Source organism: Prunus mume, linkage group LG5 (genome assembly GCF_029339155.1).
Source record: "Prunus mume cultivar Tortuosa linkage group LG5, ASM2933915v1, whole genome shotgun sequence".
NCBI lineage: Eukaryota > Viridiplantae > Streptophyta > Magnoliopsida > Rosales > Rosaceae > Prunus > Prunus mume.
Genome location: NC_142702.1, coordinates 22,818,933 through 22,837,759, shown reverse-complemented (window position 1 = coordinate 22,837,759; position 18,827 = coordinate 22,818,933). Strand labels below are relative to the sequence as shown.

The 18,827-nt window shown below is 36.6% G+C and overlaps 2 protein-coding genes across 4 annotated transcripts; one reads left to right on the top strand and one right to left on the bottom strand.

Annotated features, from left to right (window-relative positions):
• The first annotated feature begins 5,626 nt into the window (after positions 1–5,626).
• Positions 5,627–9,082, top strand: LOC103332178 (ORMDL family protein). The gene is made up of 3 exons (XM_008234888.3): positions 5,627–5,999; positions 7,184–7,332; positions 8,685–9,082. The coding sequence occupies exons 1-3, from the start codon at positions 5,814–5,816 to the stop codon at positions 8,821–8,823; spliced, it is 474 nt and encodes a 157-aa protein (XP_008233110.1). The 5' UTR covers positions 5,627–5,813; the 3' UTR covers positions 8,824–9,082.
• Positions 9,083–11,463: 2,381 nt separating this feature from the next.
• Positions 11,464–13,590, bottom strand: LOC103332179 (dof zinc finger protein DOF2.5). Of its 3 annotated transcripts, none has more exons than XM_008234891.3 (2): positions 13,436–13,590; positions 11,464–12,729 (listed from the first exon to the last, which is right to left on the bottom strand). In XM_008234891.3, the coding sequence occupies exon 2, from the start codon at positions 12,703–12,705 to the stop codon at positions 11,917–11,919; it is 789 nt and encodes a 262-aa protein (XP_008233113.1). In that variant the 5' UTR covers positions 12,706–12,729; positions 13,436–13,590; the 3' UTR covers positions 11,464–11,916. The 3 variants fall into 3 exon arrangements, with proteins under 3 accessions (XP_008233113.1, XP_008233111.1, XP_008233114.1); XM_008234889.3 differs by having other exon boundaries at positions 13,308–13,442; XM_008234892.3 differs by lacking the exon at positions 13,436–13,590 and adding an exon at positions 13,080–13,274.
• Between the last annotated feature and the right edge of the window lie 5,237 nt (positions 13,591–18,827).

Here is an 18,827-nt window from a genome sequence, read left to right as displayed (position 1 = left end):
TGGTTGGGCCACCACTAATGGTTGAGATCATGTTGATCCGCCGTTGGTGAGGGTTAGGTGGGAGGTTGCGCACGTATTTATCCAGCTTCCCTCGCGAATAAGTCCTCAATAATGTTGCGCAAGGCAACACAAGATTCGTATCATGGCCACCGAATGATGAAAGTGAAAGACTCTGTGTTAGGCATAGGCTTGCTGCCTGGTCTCCGGGGTGGAGGCTGAGGTATGATAGGTGCCTCGTGTACTAGGACATTCTCATAGGTAGTGTTGAGGGTGGTGAAGACCTCGAACCTGGGTTTGGGTGAAAATGGGAGTGGGGCCCGGTCACTTGTCCTGGAAGGGTTGCTTCCACTAGATCGTGGTGGTTCCATGTTTGCCCCGCTTGTTATTGTTGAAGGTATGCTTTGGTAGCTATCCTTCCTCTTGGGGTCTTGGGCATCTGGGTGCTTGGTGCAGGGCGAGAATGTTGGGGTGGAGCTGGGATGGGTACAAAGCGGTGGAGGATCGACAAAAGGATTATGTGGGATGGTGGGCTACGCTTGGAGTTGAAGTACTCACCTTGGCATGAATCGCTGCTTCATCACCGGCGTATGTGTTCCAAGGGTTGCTGTGGACCAGTACACGGAAGTTAGACTCTCGAGGCCACTCTTGAAAGCACCAAGAAGGCGGCACGATCATCGATGTCCGGCAGCGGAGTATTCGTGGCGTGAACACGGCGACTCGAAGGGTTCGTCTTCACCTGTCTAAGCATGTATAGGTCGTCCGCGGAGTAGAGCGATCGGTTTGGATCATGAAATGGTCCGGAAGGCTCTGCTTGATCAAATGTGTTGATGGTGCGAGGTTCACTTGTAAAACTTCAGGCGCGCCCGAGTGGAAGGAAGATGAGACACATGCCTTCGTCGGTGAGGCCCTTGCACCCCAGTGCGACTGGAAAGAATGTATGTGGGTGAGAGGATCCTCCGTGCCAGTGTAGAAGGCGTCTGCGAGTGGCTGGATGTCCTTCTCCGGTGGTAATTAAGGATGCGTTGGTAAGGGCCCAGTCGTGGCTTTGCCTGCAGAGGTTGGTGGTTGCGCGATGTTCGCTCTCCGACGCCGAACTTTCTCGAAGAGAAGCCTCATTGCCGGGTCGGTATGAGGGAGAATCTCGAGTCTGGAGGTCCGGTGTGTGGGTGGCTATGGGCGGGTAGAATTCTTGAACGCGTCTCAGGTGTGATAAGACTCGTAGTCGTCGAGTAATCCTGTCCCCAATTCTCCGAGTCCCCTATACCTTCTCCAAGAGGTAGTTGGGTAGGCTTTGGCGGAGGGCCCAGGTGTTTCATCTTTGGGTCTTGGAGATTAACAGAGATAAGATGGGGTTCCGTTTGACGATCCAGGATACGGTCCCTACAATCCCTGTAGACCTTTGTTGGTTCATGAGGCCGGTTCCTTGGTGGGGAAATGCGGAGAAGTCGCGACTTGGTCGTTTCGGATGAGGGCCCTACCCTTGGGGCCTAGGTGGGTTGGGACATTGTGGTGGGAGTGCTCGGTGATTTGTGTACGCTCGGTACTGGTAGGGCTGCGTTGGGAGCCTTGGGTCCGATTCATCTCGATTACTCTTGGTGCGGTAGTCATGTTCGAGCTCGACGTTCTTAGCATGAAGATGGTCATATTTCTCGACATCCTGTGACATCTGGCGGAGGCTCTCGATTCTGCACGGAGATTGGCATCCGAAGGTCTTCTCTGGGAGGTACCCATGGGGATATGGTGCTTGAGTCCCCAGCTATCCTCGATAGGCATAGGTGAGTGTGGAGTGAAGAAGAGGCGACGGGCGGATAGGAGAAGGAGGCACCGGGTAGTAGAAAAAATGGGATTCAAGTATCGCTTCCTGACGGCGCCAATGTTGATGCTCTTTTGAGAGGGTCAACTTAGAGAAAAGGGATTTGCCTTCAGCAGGAAAGGGTCCGGCCTTCAATAAGGGCTAGCTGCGAAAACAAAAATAGGAAGCGATGTCAAGCTCCGGCACCGTGTGGTGCCGGCCGAAGGCTCTCCGATGCTTAAGTCCTAAGAAGGGTAACTTTTGCAGAGTAATAGTAAAAGGCGAAAAGTAGTTACCCTCTTACTAGGTACTGTTCCCTTTTTATAGGGAAGTGAAAGTGGGAGGTTGGTGTAGATTTCCGATGTGGGACTCTGTGCAAGTCGCAGCGGTGGTGACACGTGTCATGAGAATTAGGTTTAACAGTTTGTGAGCTTTGGCAATCGGGAGTTTCGGCAGGTGCTTGGCACCTCGGAAGAGTGTCTTCCTTCGGCAGGAGAGAAGGCGTGTCTGCCTTGGTGCTGGTTGTTTTGAGACTGGATATGCTCGGTTGATTATGGTGTAAACAAGGGTAAAATTTCCACTAAGATAGTTGTTTAGTGGAAGGCTTAAGCTTTCTTGGTTTCAGTTTGTTGGTAGGCTTTTAGGGTCTAGTCAGTAGTCATTGCTTATATATTGCAGAGTCAGAGTGGAAATTTGGACACATTATTTGCCAGAATTTTCAATTCCTTAAGCACAATGCTCTTAGACAATATGGCCAAAACTTGATAGACATTTGCTAATTAGCGTCATCTCCATTATGTGTTAACTTAATGGTTTTGAATTAACAATATTTTGGTGCTGTTATCTTGTTAGACAAGTGGATAATATGTAATTAGTACACAGATCACACATGTATAATTAACCCAAAATTCCATGAAAAACATGACCTAATTTATTCACACTTGTTTGTTGACATCAATGGAAATGAATATATATGATTTGAAAAACAACTGCAACTAAGTTTTTATCTCTCTTAAAGGACAGATATTTTAGTGGATCTATTACATCATAAAATGCATTATCAAAAGAAGGTACATACTACTAGGTTTTATATCTTCAGCTTTTAGATTCTTAAGATACAGAGGCTGAGAGCAATCCATGTCATCTTTGATAGAATTGGGTTGATATGAAGTACTTTGTATAGCATTTTCTATGTGTTAGTGCTACATCAGCGTGCCAAAATGTCATGGCATTCAACTTTGGTTCCACTAGCCAAAATCAATCCCCATGAAATTATTATTAGGCATCCCGAGCCTCTACATTTAACATGTAACTTTCTCCTCTTTCTTTAATCTGGTAGATAAATTATTTCATTCATCAAATTACTTACAGATCTTTAGGGAGTGAAAGTTCAAATTATTACTTGTTGATTAAGAAATTAATCAATGAATTAGAATCAATTCCAAAACAATCTTATCCTCCCAAAACATGTCCTACCTACTTATACCAAGAGAAATTATGAACTCCTCTGTACACCCTCTGCATAACTCCTTCAACGTGAGTACTTGATTGCTTAAGTATTCCTATTGTTATGCAAATCATAATTTATTCTCATGTGGGATGGGACTAATAAAGGAGAATTATACATTGTGAAATGGGGATGAAATCAAGGGACTATAAAGCGAACATATAATGGTTGTTGGTCATGAGTTCCAAATTAAACTTTGGGACATGGACGATGACAATGCGAACCTGGTTTTTTTTTTTTTTTTTTTTTTTCTTGCGCATCTTTCCCTGCAGATAGCATTAATTCTGTGATGGAAAAGCATAGTTCTATAGTTCCATGTCATCCAACATTTATTGAGCTAGCGACATCAGGTATGTCAAGCCCTCACAAAAAGGACATTCGAAAGAAGAGGTGGTCATGGTGTTCTAGGGCTGATTTTCATATATGATCACCATAAGATCATACTAGGGCACAACCACAGTAAGTTTGTAAGGCCTCGGTTTCTGCCATCACCATAAGATTATGATCTACATCACTTCTTGAACGCTTCTTTTATTTTATTTATAAAATTTTATTTTTTAATAATTATTTTTAGTTACTGTTAATGAATGAAAATTCTTTAAATTTAACGGAGTTATACGTAGGTGGTGGATTGCAACACTTTATAAAGTTTAGGTGGATAAAAATAAAAAATAAATAATAAAATTCATGTGATAATACGCACATGCCTAAAAGTTTAGATGGTATTTATGCAAATTTCCCTAATAATAACTTCTTTTTTTAATGTTAAGAGAGCTTGTGGCTTGTTGCTAGAAATGAAATAGATCTACGGGCTAGTTTGGCATTGTTGTACTATGAAAAGAATCACTATTAGATTTGCTGTGAGAGAAAGTAGTTTGGTGTTTAGTAAACTTTTTGTTAAAAATGTTGTTGGTATTGATTCCCGCATAATCAGAAAATGATTGCCGTATAATTATTAAACCCAAAGCCTCTTCGAAACTGATTCCAACATAATCATTAATGAAAGCACCTCATTAGCTGTTTTCCCTTATAGCTTTCTCTCACAACAATTTTTAACAATAAGTGATTTTATCATAGTTTACCAAATGGGTTAGGCTTCCCAATTTTTTAAAAAAATCACTTATCACCCGAAATAAGCAATGTCAAACAGGCACGTAGTATTTTTGCCCAGCCAAAAAAGCAGAAGAAAAGTTAGACCACATAGACAAAAAAGTTGAGCCAACCACCGCCGATCCATGCCCATTAATATCTACTTTGAGTCGAATAATTAGTTAAGTACTTTTAAATTTGGGACCATCTAAAATTTATTTGGACAACACTTTCATGATTTTGATTGTGACATAGACTTCACACCCAAGTTATTAATTTTGCAGTCAATTTATTGGTTCTTCCTTTTTTAGGGTTCCGGGAGGAAGGGCTTTTTCTTCCTTCCAATTTTCCTCCATTAATGGCTGGCTCTCCACTTCCAACAACTGAGCTGATTATTATGAAATTATGGGGTCGGTTTAGTGTATTGAGCATGCAATGTGTATGATATAGGATGCGTGTGAGGATCATAACACATACATATTTCCTTCAAGATCGTTGTATTTTTGCATTACATTCTGGTGTCATGCATAAACTAAATTGATAAATAAACTAGTTTATATTATTTTATCTTGCAACCATATAGAATTTTGTCATCTCTTGAATTACGAAAGAAATTTTGGAAGTTTCCTACAAGGGAATCAAATGCAGAATTGCAGATTAAATTGGAGAGCAATTAGCACACCCCTAAACTTGCTAATTCTTACCCAAATGAAATTGAAAACTAGCACAGAAAATTATCATCGCTACATTGAGTAATTCTTTAGTGAGATGATTATACTGTTTCATGGTGTTATAATTCACTCATACTATAATATATGGATTAATAATATCATTTTACAGTGTCACCGTCACACTCAATAATTTTCCGACTTTGGCTATGACATTGATATTAGCAATTAAAGAATCATATCCATCAATACTTCCATTGATCTTGAACCTACTGAAAATAGACGGTCTAATTTAGTTAAGAAATTTACATGTATTGATTTGGCTGCATAAAATAAAATAATTATAAAAGTCAACTTAAGTTGTAAAAGGATTTACAGGAGGGGTCCCAATACCACTAGATTGTTTTACTTATTTATCACATACAAACAAATCAAGTAGCTGCCTTATACAGTAGGGAATGCACCAACCAATAACAACTAAACGACGTCGCTTTTTCCTGTCGATATCAATATTCACCTCCATTTTGTTTGTAATAAGCCTCCATCGTTAACCCCACAGAGAAATAATAGACTATATAAAGAAAAACAGAGTGATCTGCCTTTGGGTTTTGGATTTCGAAACCATTAAATACCCAAAACGACTAAATTACAATCCAATACACAGATTCAAGCTTATCCCAATCAAAACCCACAAATACTTCAAATTTTCGAAACCAGAAGAGTCGCTGAATCAAAACCCAGAAACGGGAATTTTTGGATGGCGAGTCTGTATGTGAAAGCTGTGCCACCTGCGGATCTGAATAGGAACACAGAGTGGTTCATGTACCCTGGTGTTTGGACCACCTATATTCTCATCCTCTTCTTCTCTTGGCTTCTTGTGCTCTCAATCTTTGGCTGCTCTCCTGGCATGGCTTGGACCATAGTTAATCTCTCTCATTTTTTGGTATGTTTCTGTCTCTATATATATATATATCTGCCTCTTTATGTAATTGATTGTTTGTAGGTGTGGTTTTCAGGTTTGGCTTACTGGCTTTGATTGATTGTTGTGTTTAATTGGGTTTGCAAAATTTTATATATTTGTTTATTAGAGCCTGTTTGATTTGATGCTTTGCATAATCCAAGTAATAACGTGTAGTTAAATTTTCAATAAAACCCATGTAATTATTTAGCTCAATGATACTTTGTGTTTCCATATATGTAATTAGGTGCAGCTTTGATAATTCTAGATGGGTTATGCATTTGGATGTTGAATGGGGGCGTTTCAATGTTTTAGCTATTTGTTTCATGTGAGGTTTTGTAACCTAGTTCGTAAAATTCTTGATTTAAAGTAGAATTTGCTTAATTTTCTATCTTGTAAGCATGAGTTGGATGTTGGATTGTTGCATCTGAGCTGAACAATTTGGGTTTAAGGAAAGTAGAAATTTACATTTGAATATTGCGTTTTGTTCTCAATTGGAGTTAAAAATGCAAATTTTACCTTATCTGAGCTAACCAGTGTTATGAGCCTCAGTTAGGAGTTTAGTTTTAGAAGACAAGCATGAAAGAATTCCAATCTTTGCCTAGTTATCTGCTCCGTCATATTTCCTTGTCCAAAATTTTGTTTACTGGTTGTGGCGTTGACAAGCTTGCTCTTATGGGATACTGTTCTTGTTCCCTTTTCAGACAGTACTCATTACATCCTCTTTTCTGGGACTTGGGAGTTCAGGAATGAGGCAAGTTTTAGATGTCCTCATAGGAATCCTCTAATTTTGTGGTATTATGTTATCACAGTTCTTCTAATATAAATGGGGATTGGATTGGATGAGACATCCTTGTTCCATATCCAATTACTGCACAAGACTGCACGTTTATTTAGAATTGTATACTTTGTTATAAACTACTTTGAGGTCTCTTTTTCTTTCCCTAGTTTTCATATTATTATTCTGTGTATAGCCTTTGAACAGTCTTTCCCTAATTGTCCTTTATTCTTTGATCTGAGGCTTTGGGCCAAGTAGCCTTTGCTTATATAATGTTTGAATCTTAAGTATTGTATTCAGTCGTATGCTTTGTAAGTTTTAACTTTTAACTCTAGGTTAGTTCCATTCACAATTCCATCTGCCATATTTGAGGAGTCTGATTCTTCTTTAGGTCACTTATCACTTCTTCCACTGGAAGAAAGGAACTCCCTTCGCTGAAGATCAGGGGATCTACAATGGACTTACTTGGTGGGAGCAGATGGATAGTGGAAAGCAGCTCACCCGCAACAGGAAGTTCTTAACTGTTGTTCCTGTGGTGCTGTAAGTTAATTTATGTGCTATGAAAAATAAAAATAAAAGGCATTTCTTAGTTTTGTCACTAAATTTAAATATAATTGAACCTTTTGGCTGTTCATGATTTTATTTATCTTAACCTGCCCACCTCTGATCTCTGTGTGTGTGTGTCCACAAGCCCTTTGTCAAACTTTTACAAGCATGTATTTATTGCATACACGCATATTTGTTCAACATTCCAAAACATTCTACACCAAAAAGGTTTGGAGGCTTGTTCAGCTTACTCAAAAAAGGTCCAGTTTAAAACTAAGTCTGAACTCTGTATCAGATTCATTTAGGTGTCAGATTCATTTAGGTGGCCAGTGGCAACAACGAGGACACCTGGTTACCTACTCAATTTTTAAAAATATGATAAATTTATGATAGATTATTAGTATATTTAGAAATTTAAAATTTTCTGATTCTGGTTATTGCTTTGGTTGAGTTTCTCTAGTTTACAACAATCTACTACCAGTTCAGGCAATATTTTTCTCTCTCTAAATATCACAGTTTGTTTTTTTTGTGGTTGCCATAGTGGACACCTCATATCAGTGTTCCATGTTAATGCCTGCAATGCACACCCAGATTTTAGTAGAATATCTTATATTTATTTGTTTAGATAAGAGTATGATACCTCAATTTTAGATGCATGGATGCCCATGGAGCAGTTTATTTACTCAGAATCCTTAGTATGAGTTCCATTGTATCCTCTTGTCTTGATATCAACTTTCAACCTGTACTATGCTCTATGTGAATGCTTCAGAATGAGCTTAGTGCCTGTTTTCACATCAAATATTTTTGTATTCATGCTGAACACATCATGAATTTGGTATGGCTTTGAGATGTGTTGGATTTTTCTACTACTAGCATGTCCTTGATTGGCTACCCAACTAAATTATGAGGATGGAGTTTGTTAGAACCCCAACTTGGGGTGTGAACCAGGAATGAGGCTTCTTTATTGGACATGGATGGATGGCATGGAATGAGCAGTCATCCCACAGTTGAGAAAACAATGCCAGATTAGATCTACATAGTTTATTGTATGAGGGGGTCAATTGTTCTTGTTCTATGTTTTTGTTGAATAAATTGTTACATAAGACATTGGTAATATCTCAAAACTTCTGAAGCAGTACTGTCTTTGTTGACAGTGCTGCTTATGATATGATTTGTATGAACTTGCTTTGCAAACTCAGGCCATGCTAGGTGAAGTGCATATATGGTTTTGTCAGCTGAGCAATACCAGTCCTGAAAATGATAATTCTGCGACGATCTTGTTTTGAAAAGTTATGTGGAACGAAAAACCATGTTGTTCTGATTTCCTTTTCCTTCTTTCCTGTCAGGTACTTGATAGCCTCACACACAACTGACTACCAGCACCCGATGCTCTTTTTCAACAGTCTTGCAGTCATTGTGCTAGTTATTGCCAAATTCCCCAATATGCACAAAGTCCGGATCTTCGGAATCAATGGAGATAAGTGAGTTGGGCTTAAGGTTGACATGTTCAGAAATCACATATCATTCTCATGTTTGGATGAAGAGCTATATCCTTGTATAGAAGTTGGAACGTGAGGGATATTCAAAAATATAATGTGTTTTTGTTCTTACGGCTTTTCAAGCTGCCTCCCAGTAAAGAATAATTGTATTGAGTTATCTTTGTACAGTAGAGAAATTTTATGTATCTTGAGAATCACGGTGCTATATGAGCATATGCCCCATATTTTGATGTCTCTTTTCCAAATTCCCATCGGTTTGATTATCTTTTCCACCCTGGAAACAGAGTTTATGCCTGAAACAGAACAATATTGTGTGGATACAGATTCGACGGCATGACCGCAATAATGCACTGTATAGGTTTGTGTCATCATTTTGGGTTTATTCATTTCTTATGTTGTGTAGGATACGCCAAGTACAACTGCGCAGCTCAATGACGTCTTTCATCTGTGTAATGACTATGATCGGAAAGTTCATGTTTGGATCAGGGCCTTTATTTTTCTTTTCCGAGCGTTGCATTGCATGTATTAGCATTTAGCTGGTTGTTTTCCTACCTACATACATACAAGAATCTAATCTTCCAGATCCCGAAAATGAAAAGTTACAAGTTTTCAGAACTGAAGAGGCAAAACTTAATAATGTGAACTTGTAAAGCTGATCTCGGAGAGCAGCTGTCAACATGGTTATGCAGGCTAAGTACGTACTTTAAAAGTTATTAAAGGGTTAATAGATTATAATAAACCAGAAAGAAATGAGTGATACAATGATCAATCAGAGTCAATCGATCTTTGATTTCTTGAGTACGGTAGTCCTGAGCAGTAATCGATCGATCTTATATCAACTGTCAAAAAACGTTATCGACTCAGTCCAAAATGATTACAGTATTTGGTGTTGTCGATACATAGATTGGTACTCGACAATCACTCGGCTTTATCTAACTCTACGTAGTACTAGTAGTAACAATAACAGCTCAAGAAGGAAGAGTATCATTGTCGACTTTATGAAGCAGCAAGTGTGTGTGGTTTGCCTAAGCCGTATGGCTAGACTAGTTATAAATTAAAGAGATACATACATATTAGTTCAACCACTGCAATTCCTTGTTGCTCAATATTAATGTGTTTCTAACTTGGAATTCTAGGTCAAGCTAAGGTTGCGCAGCCCCTATAAGCCGTCGTTGTTGTTCATTACAATTGGTAAAATGAATGCAACTAATATTTTATGTGCTCCATACACCACACCTCCATATATATATTATAAAGCTATTCAATGGACAGGAGCCTAATGAGAGAGAGAGAGAGAGAGAGAGAGAGAGAGAGAGAGCCCTTAAAACCTAAGCTTCTTCATGTCATAGGGTGAGTGGATTGACTTAATGCATCATTTAGGGTCATAGGGTGGTGAACCTTCTTTCTCTACTTAGTCTACTATGAAACACAATTATCACTAAAACCAATGTTTACCTAAAAAAGAATTCAAAACCCGTCAAAATTACATAAGAAAATGCCAAATAAGAGACGGACACAGCATAATATCTATCTAATCTATATGTGAAATGTGAAATAGATTGAGTTGGTGGAGAAAATAGTTTATCAACACGCTTTCCCCCGGACCCCACTCAACAAGAGGAATGTTTGGTGGGTCCCATTCACGTACCCCAAAGCCAAAACCAAACAGAGGAGGGTAGGGTCCTCGTGGAATTTTCCTGGTGATTTCATCAGTAGGGTATTTATATTATTTTTATGTAAAAGAAGGCATGCAAGTTAATTATGATCTTTCATGGAAGGAGTCTTCTAAAACTGATCAGCAAACGGGTGTCGAAAATTATTAGGTTTGCTTTTGGTTGGGGCAGGTAATTAATTGTTAATTTTACAGTATATATAATAATTGCTTGTTAGTTTGGTGGTGTTATGTGTAAAAGAATGTGCATTGGGTCTACCACCACTAGTGCGCCCTTCTAATACTTTTTTAATAATCTTTTATTAGTGATTTTGATTGTTAATGGAACAAGTATTGAAACCATAATTATTTAATGTGTGTCATATTTAATTACTAATTATTTTTAATTTTTAATTTGTTAAGAGTTTAAGACCATATTTAAAGGTGGGGGCCTTCATCATTTTGGTGCCCAATTTGTTCTATAACGAAATGCTTTTCATAGCTGGAAGAATCTCAGTTTTGTAACAGATAAGACGTCAACCCCGACATGTCAAGTTCATACCTGCTTTATTTTTTGTGTATTCGAGGAGAAAGACTTCCAAGGCACGGTGATAGAACTATTTTACTATTTTCGATTAATAATGTTCTAATACGCGTGATAATACTTTCACGTGACATAACATTATTGGCCATACGTGTACAATAAAACAGTGTTATCTTCTTTGCAACTAAGTTTTTCTTGTACTGGAGAAGTGCTTGTTTTTGTCACTTGGTAATTAGACAGAAAATAATCGAGTTAAAACATAATATGTGTTTAAGAAATAAAAGATGTTATTGATTTTGGTTATATATCATGCTGTTAACTAGGTTATTTTGTCGTTCAACACTAAAAGACAACACGTTACTATAATAAGTCTCAAACGAGTTTTTCTTGTGTGAATGGGAGAGAGATATAGAGAGGAAAATCAGAGCAAGTATAATTCAATCTAGTTTATTGACAAAAAAAAGGACAAGAGCAAGTGAGCAACTAATCCGCTAATACATTCACTAAGATCCACACACAAATGAGATCATCACCAAGTCTATAAAAACATACAACAAGTGCATTTATCAGATGCATATGCCCTAGATTTGATAGAAGAATGTATGAATGCAGGCCATGTTGCATGCCTTACATTCATTTCTTCTTCTAATCCCTACTAGATCAAATACTGGATTTACAAAACCCTCTTCTAAAGCCAAGCCCAAATAAGTAAATAGAGGAATATATATAACAAAAGAAACCATATCTGTTAGTCTGCAAAATAAGTAAGCCAACTTAAAAGAAAAACAAAGAAATCAAAAGTGAAAAATACACTTTAATTCTTTCTTACTTTCTTTCTGTCTTGTCTTTTTCTCTCCTCTGATCATTAACTTATTTAATCACCATCACCACGAGCCTCCACCCAATAAACCATTCCAATAACCAGTTGGATTGCCTTGCCCCTTATTCTGATGATGATCAAGTTCATGATGGGCTGTAGAGCTTGAAATCTGTTTCAAGTCCCCAAATGGAAACAAGAGCCTCCCACCATTAATCTCATGATCGCCATACCTATTTCCAAGCCCATCAACACAGAAACCAAGGTTTGGTTTGAATTCTTGCAAGGAGAACCCAGGTGATGATGCATAGAGAGTATTTGAATGATCAGCCATATTCTGGGTTGGTATAAATGAATTCACACCTCTGGATGCAATGCCAGTCCTTAGCAGCTCCATGGCTGAAAGAGGAGCTGATGAGGAAGTGCTAGCTCCAGCTGCTGGGTTTTGTTGGTAATGCTCCATGGCATTGAAAGCCAGATTAAGATCTTGGCCTTCATGGGTGCTCCTAGGGTTTTGATGAGCTGAAAAGTGTGAGAGGCTACTTGGTGGGTTGAGATCAGGAATATTATTCTTTGATAATAGTGAAGCCGATGATGATGCAGATGATGATGTGGATTTCTTGTTCTTTCTTGAACCTCCTCCAACTGGGACATTTCTGAGAGTTCCACCTTCAGTCCAATACCTTCTGCATGTCTTGCAAAAGTACCTTGGTTGAGTGAGGCTGTAGTTGTTGTAGTAACAAAACTTGGTGTTGGTTGAATTGCACCTTGGACAATTCAATTGCTCCTGAGGCCTTGCCCTTTTCTCTAAAGCTGACCTTGGGCATGCATTAGACCCCATCTCATGATCTTCCATGGGCTTGTCCAGTTCTCCACTCTCCTAATTAATTGGCAATTAACCCCAAAAATTCAGGGAAAACACAAAATATTAATATCCCTAATTCTGATTAAAGATTAAACAAACTGCACACAGATCTAGAAATCTAAGACATAGTAAAGATATCATAACAAGTGGACAAAGAAATTCAGGAAAGCTAGCTAGCTAGCTCAGCTTTTTTAGTACTTGGGAGAATCATACTGAAAAAGAAACACTAAAGGAATAAATTAAAGAAGAAAAAAGAAGAAGAAATAATAGTAACAAGTAATGCCTTTTTCCATCCCCCCCTTTATCAGTTATCACATGTGAAGAAAGAAAAAGGTTGAGCTTTCATGTATAAAGAACAAAATAACCTTTTATCCTTGAACAAATGAAATCCAGGTAACTTTCAGTTGCCCTGATGAACATAATCTCAGATAGCTACAAGTAACAGATGAAAAGAAAATACCCCACAGTAATTTTGTTTCAAAAACTTTGGAGCTTGATCTATGCTTGACCTAGATTAATAAAATTTTGGCTCAGAGAATTAATGCACAATAAAGAAAGGAAAAGGAGTAGAGATGAATTATAAATCCACCAACCTGTGGCCATTGAGCAGTGTCCATGAATTCAGAAGAGAGAAAAAGGGGAGAAAGGAAGCTGATGACTTCAGAGAGAGAGAGAGAGAGAGAGAGAGAGAAAGAGAAGGAGAAAGGGAGAAAGTGTTCACCTTCTTTGTCTGCAGCTGCTCTGAGTGGAAGAAAGAATGTTTTAGATTGTCTTTTAGATTGTGTGTGCTTGAATTGCTTTATGCTTTGGCTTACTTTATGAGTGATGATGAAAGGGAAAAATAAAGAAACGTCTTCAGTTTTGACTATACCTCTTAAAATGGCACTACATTAATGCTGTTTTGTGTTATTCTATGTGGGAGTTTTGTCTGGTTTTGCTAAGAAAATTCATTTTTATTGTTTTTCTATTCATCTTTTGTGGAATCATGAGTGTGTGTAGTGTGGTGGGTTTCTCTTTATTGACCTCATAATGCAAAAGTCTTGATTCTTGTTCTTCATAGATGTTTTCTAAGGACCATACATGGATAGGGATTAGGGATTCTTTTGGTTCATCGAATATGTGAAGATTTTCTCAGTCTGGCAATATGTGGTGCCCTCTAACACTAAAATTAGAAGCCTTAACTAGTAACTTAAATCATTACTTTTTTGGTTTTTTCAATAAGAAACAAAATTAATTTGTATCGCTAAGTTGAGACTTCTCAAATTTCAAATAAGATTTGAAATCTACAATAGTACGTACTAGTTAGAGACACCAACTTGTGACAAAATTACAGATTATCCTTGTGGTATATGGGTCATATATTAGTATTATTCATGTTGTAAATTCTGAACACTATCCCTGTGGTTATGTTCCTTATTACTCTCAATCCAAATCCAACTTTCCATCTAAATTCTCTTTGATTCGGACCAATGTGTGCATCATTTTGCAAGGGTCAACGGTCCTTTCAAGCCTGATTTAAGGTGAAATAAGCTCAAATACTCTTTAAATGACATGTTCACTCTTGAGCATGATGATTTGCACATGGGCAAAAATAGATGGAATTTGAATGAAAAGTTTAATTTGGACTGAGATTGATAACGGGAGAAACTACAATATTATTAAGAGATGTTTTTTTCCACTACAAACATTGATACATGACCCACACCACAATTGATTTGTGTAAAAAAATTACCACATTAATTAGAAACTAAATGTTGTAATAAAGTGTGTCTAATATTCTCATCTCACACTAACGTTGGTCTTTGTGTGGTGTGGATCACTACACATACTTAAGTAATACAAGTTGCTATGGTTCTTACAACTTTGGAAACTAATTAAAAATGGAAAAATGAAAATTTGAAAGAGTAAGGAGGAAGGCAACGAGAGATAAGAAGAGAAGGAGGAGGAAATTAGGAGAGCCGACAATAGGCGACAAAAGGGCAATGGCGGGACCCAAATAATGCGCGGTAGAAAAAGAAGAGATAGAGAAGGAGAGAGAAAGGAAAAGAAAAGATAATAGAGAAGTCTTGGTGTTGGTGTTGGGCTGTCTTTTATGTGATAGGGACAGTGACATGCTTGGTGATTTGAATTTGTTCGAAACAGCCAAACCCGAAGGACTCAAATTCCCACTGCCTCTCTATCTTCAGAATCTCACATTTCAGATTGTGTGGGTGCTCTCTCTCTCTCTCTCTCTCCAATCCAACCCAACTCTACCCAACCCAAGTTTAGAGTTATTTAAATATCGCCCTCATTAGGTTTAGCCGTTTGGTGTTTTTTTTATTAATTATGAACAAAGTAATGATTAAGGAGGCTTTGTATAAACTTGTGCATATGACTTTTTACCTCCTATATGTTGTAACATAATCTTTCATGTATATGTATAACAATGTTGAAAAATCCGGAGCTATGTACAGGTCTGAAGTAGATGCATATAGAGTATGATCATTAGCGGCAAAGGGAAATACCAAATGTTTAAGCTTGTGACTACCCCAGCTAAAATCGATGCATGGTTTTTGAGCTGAAGATTAGGGTTCTTGACTCTATATAAGGGGTAAATATTTAGTGTAAATTTACAGGAGAAAGATGACTATACTGCATACTAAACGATACTATCAATACAAAGCGATCCTCTGTTTATATATAACTAATTGTGTATTGAGTGAGATGTCTTACATATTGGGGTGGATTGTTTTGGTTACACAAAACAAAATTAGCTTCGTTTTTTGTTATTTTGTTGTTTCTCTATAAACAAAACAAAGTTAGCGTCAAACATCATTATTGAATCGGAACCCACCTTTCTTACTTTTTAGTTTTAAAACGAGATGCAATTATGAGCAAGAATAGTGTTATGGCAAATCCAACATTAATACATTTTATGCCTTTTGTAAAGTTTTTAGGGGCGTTTGATTACCATTTTAATTTTAGTTTTTATTTTTTGTATTAGAGTATAGAGAAGAACGATAGTAAGAATGAGAGTGAGGATGAGATTGAGAGAGAAGATGAGAGGAAGGAGTAACAAAAGTGAAAACAGAAACTTGAAATAGATTTTAGCTTTTAGTTTTTGTTTTCACTGTTGTTACTCATCCATCCAATCCTTTTCTCTCATCTTTTCTCTCAATCTCATCTTCACTTTCATTCTCACTATCATTCTTCCTATTTTTCCTTCTATACTATAGCACAAAAAATAAAAAATAAAATTGAAATAATTATTAAATAGGTCCTTAATTTTAAAGTAGAAAATGGGGTATGTCCCATTGATGGGATCTATAGTCAATAACATCGGGATCAATTTCAATATATATATAAAATATAAACCAACATTTTGTTTTTCTACGTTAAAAAGGAGGTTTTTTTTTGTTTGTCAGAAAAGGGAATTTTCTTTTAGTAATTAAAAAAAAAAGAGAAAAAAGAAGAGTTGCACATAAAATATTCCAAGAAAATCTAAAAGAAGTTGATACGACTACTCATTTCTCATATTTTATTCTTTTATCTGTTTCAAATATCTCGATTACATAGCATTCAAAATAAATGATATATTCTCTTATGATCGTATGCGCATAGGGCGAAACCATACTAAAGGCTACAGTGGGCTATAGCCTAGTGTGAGTTTTTAAGAAAAAAAAAATAAAACCTATATATTTAACTTATTTTCAATATTAGCCCAGTTAGTGGCGCTGTACATATTACTTTATTTCCATTTTCAACATTTAAGTAAATGTATTTGTCATTTTGCTTTTATTTATTTTTATATTATTCCATTTACTTAAGTTTACAATGTAAATAAAGAAGTACCCCCCATTTGGATTAAAATAAAAATACTAGAAAATTAAATTCTCACAAAGTCAAAATATGAAAAATCGGTTTTAGTACAAAATACAATTTAAGCTAAAAATAATGGCTCATTAAGTCAATATATATTTCATACTAAAATCCCATAAAATCAAGTTTTCTTATTTGATGTGTGAGGAATAAAAGCCGCCAAAAATTATCTTGAGAAAATAATTATTCCGAAAACTCATTTTTCATACTTAGTCAATATTTTTACATAAAACAACTTTTCATGTATGATATGAATGCATGAAGGAACCTAAGGTCAATCTAGGTAAAAAGCCTTAGATGTTCAATCAACTATGGTGTTAAACCCTATTTAGTTTATGTTAAAACAAATTAGTCTATGGAGCTATGAACTAGCTTGGTATATATGATTTAATGTTTACTTTTATTTCTAGAAAGGCTATAGAAATTTGAAGTACCAAAAAAAATAATCATTAAATTTTAAACTAATAACTTTAGCTAGCTCACCTATTGAAAAATTCATGATTCCGCCCTTGTGTATGCGTATCCATATGCATCATTGGATTCCTAAGTTTTCGCTCTTTTAACTTTAAAAACTTGTCCAACGGTGCATATGCATGTACGCATACATTAATACTCATATTGGTTTCATGATTGAGGAAGCTTATTTAGGTCTCCGTTATAATGTCATTGGATTTGATTTGTGGTCAATTTCTACCTTGTTGATGTAACCAAGTAGCTAGCTAGGTTGCTTGATGCCATCATTTATACTTGCCATCATGCAAAAGGAAAAAGGAAAAACGACAAAGTTCATCCTTTGCCCTATTTGATAAAGAAAGGGGGGGAAAAGAAAAAGAACAGAAGCACATCGATCCATGCGTTTGAATGTGATTATTATGAGTCAGTTTTTCATGCATGGATGGATATATCTTCAACTACATTCCAAACAAGAGAGGGAGAGAGAGTTGCATGATTTGGTTTGGTGTGGCCAAAGACAAATTTAGGTCATTGTATTAATTAAATTAAAGTTGGTGGATTAATTTCAACGTGAAAAGCATGGAATGGAACTGGTGGGGCATGCAATATAAGCCCTGTCTGACCGTCCATTTATCCACCAAGTGAAAAATAACAAATTGACCAAAAACATTTGTAGCAAATAAGTCATTTTTATGGTGGTAGAATTCTATAATGAGGTATATCTACGGTCCTTAGATGAGGCGCCCTATCTCTTAAACGTTAAATCAAATTAATTTGATTCAATTATGAAGAGAGAGAACTCAAGGCGGAATCATGAATTTTTCGACCGGTGGACTAGCTAAATTTTTAGCTTAAACTTTGATGATCTTTTATATATAACAAAAACTTACAATTTCTATAGTTTTCTATAAATATAATATACATTAAATCATACAAACCAAAAAAATAAATACATTTAACATAAAACAAATACATATTAAATACAACCACAAAATACATATATCAAAGTAAATATTTATTCAACAACATAATTAAAAGCTCCTAAAAAACAATATAATTGAAAATGTACATATTCAAGTTGTATCCTATGATTCTTGAGATAATTAAAATCATTTGTTATCGTATCTAAATCGATATTGTAAGCAACTTCTTTTTCAATATATACAATCATAGAATAATATTTTCCTAATGTGTTGTAGTTTATGGTAGACCATATAAGTTTTTTTTTTTTTTTTTTATTTTTAAAGCTGCAATAAACAACAGCCAGACTTCATAGCTGGCTATGTGAATTTTGTGATGTAAATTCTGTGGTGTTGGAGGCCCGGGGATCAAACTCTTTGTTGCACCATTGAGAATTGTCGTTATGTTTGAATGCCATTTGTTTAATCTCTATCCCCTTATCATTTTAGACCATTAGCTTCACGTTTCCCAAGAAAAATTGAAATCTAGCCATAGAAGACCGAATTAATCTTGGCCATTGGAGAGTAAAAGAGCATGCGAACACAACCATCGTGTGGGTCCCATCACAAAGTTCCCTTATTTGCTGGAGGGCTATATATGTAGGTTTTTAACTTCTTCAAAAAGCTACCTGGGCTACAGCCCAGTGTAGTCTTGTGAGCGGTTTCGATCGCGATAGGACCTCATTTAAAGGTCATATATAAGACACTCATTATAGAATGACTCTTTTATCGTGAAGCACTTTCTTTCATCCCATGACATTGATTTTTATTTTTTTTTGTGGTTTCCCCAAGCCCACCCCAGTTGCTTTGCTGTAGTTGTAACCTGACTCAATTTAAAGCCCA

What these genes read in the sequence shown, in the direction of transcription:
- LOC103332178 (XM_008234888.3), top strand. Translation starts at nt 5,814, where the DNA reads ATGGCGAGTCTGTATGTGAAAGCTGTGCCACCTGCGGATCTGAATAGG. An exon ending in TTAATCTCTCTCATTTTTTG is followed by an intron (nt 6,000 to 7,183) that starts GTATGTTTCTGT and finishes ATTCTTCTTTAG; the next exon opens with GTCACTTATCACTTCTTCCA. An exon ending in ACTGTTGTTCCTGTGGTGCT is followed by an intron (nt 7,333 to 8,684) that starts GTAAGTTAATTT and finishes CTTTCCTGTCAG; the next exon opens with GTACTTGATAGCCTCACACA.
- LOC103332179 (XM_008234889.3), bottom strand. Translation starts at nt 13,331, where the DNA reads ATGGACACTGCTCAATGGCCACAG. An exon ending in ACACTGCTCAATGGCCACAG is followed by an intron (nt 12,730 to 13,307) that starts GTTGGTGGATTT and finishes CCAATTAATTAG; the next exon opens with GAGAGTGGAGAACTGGACAA.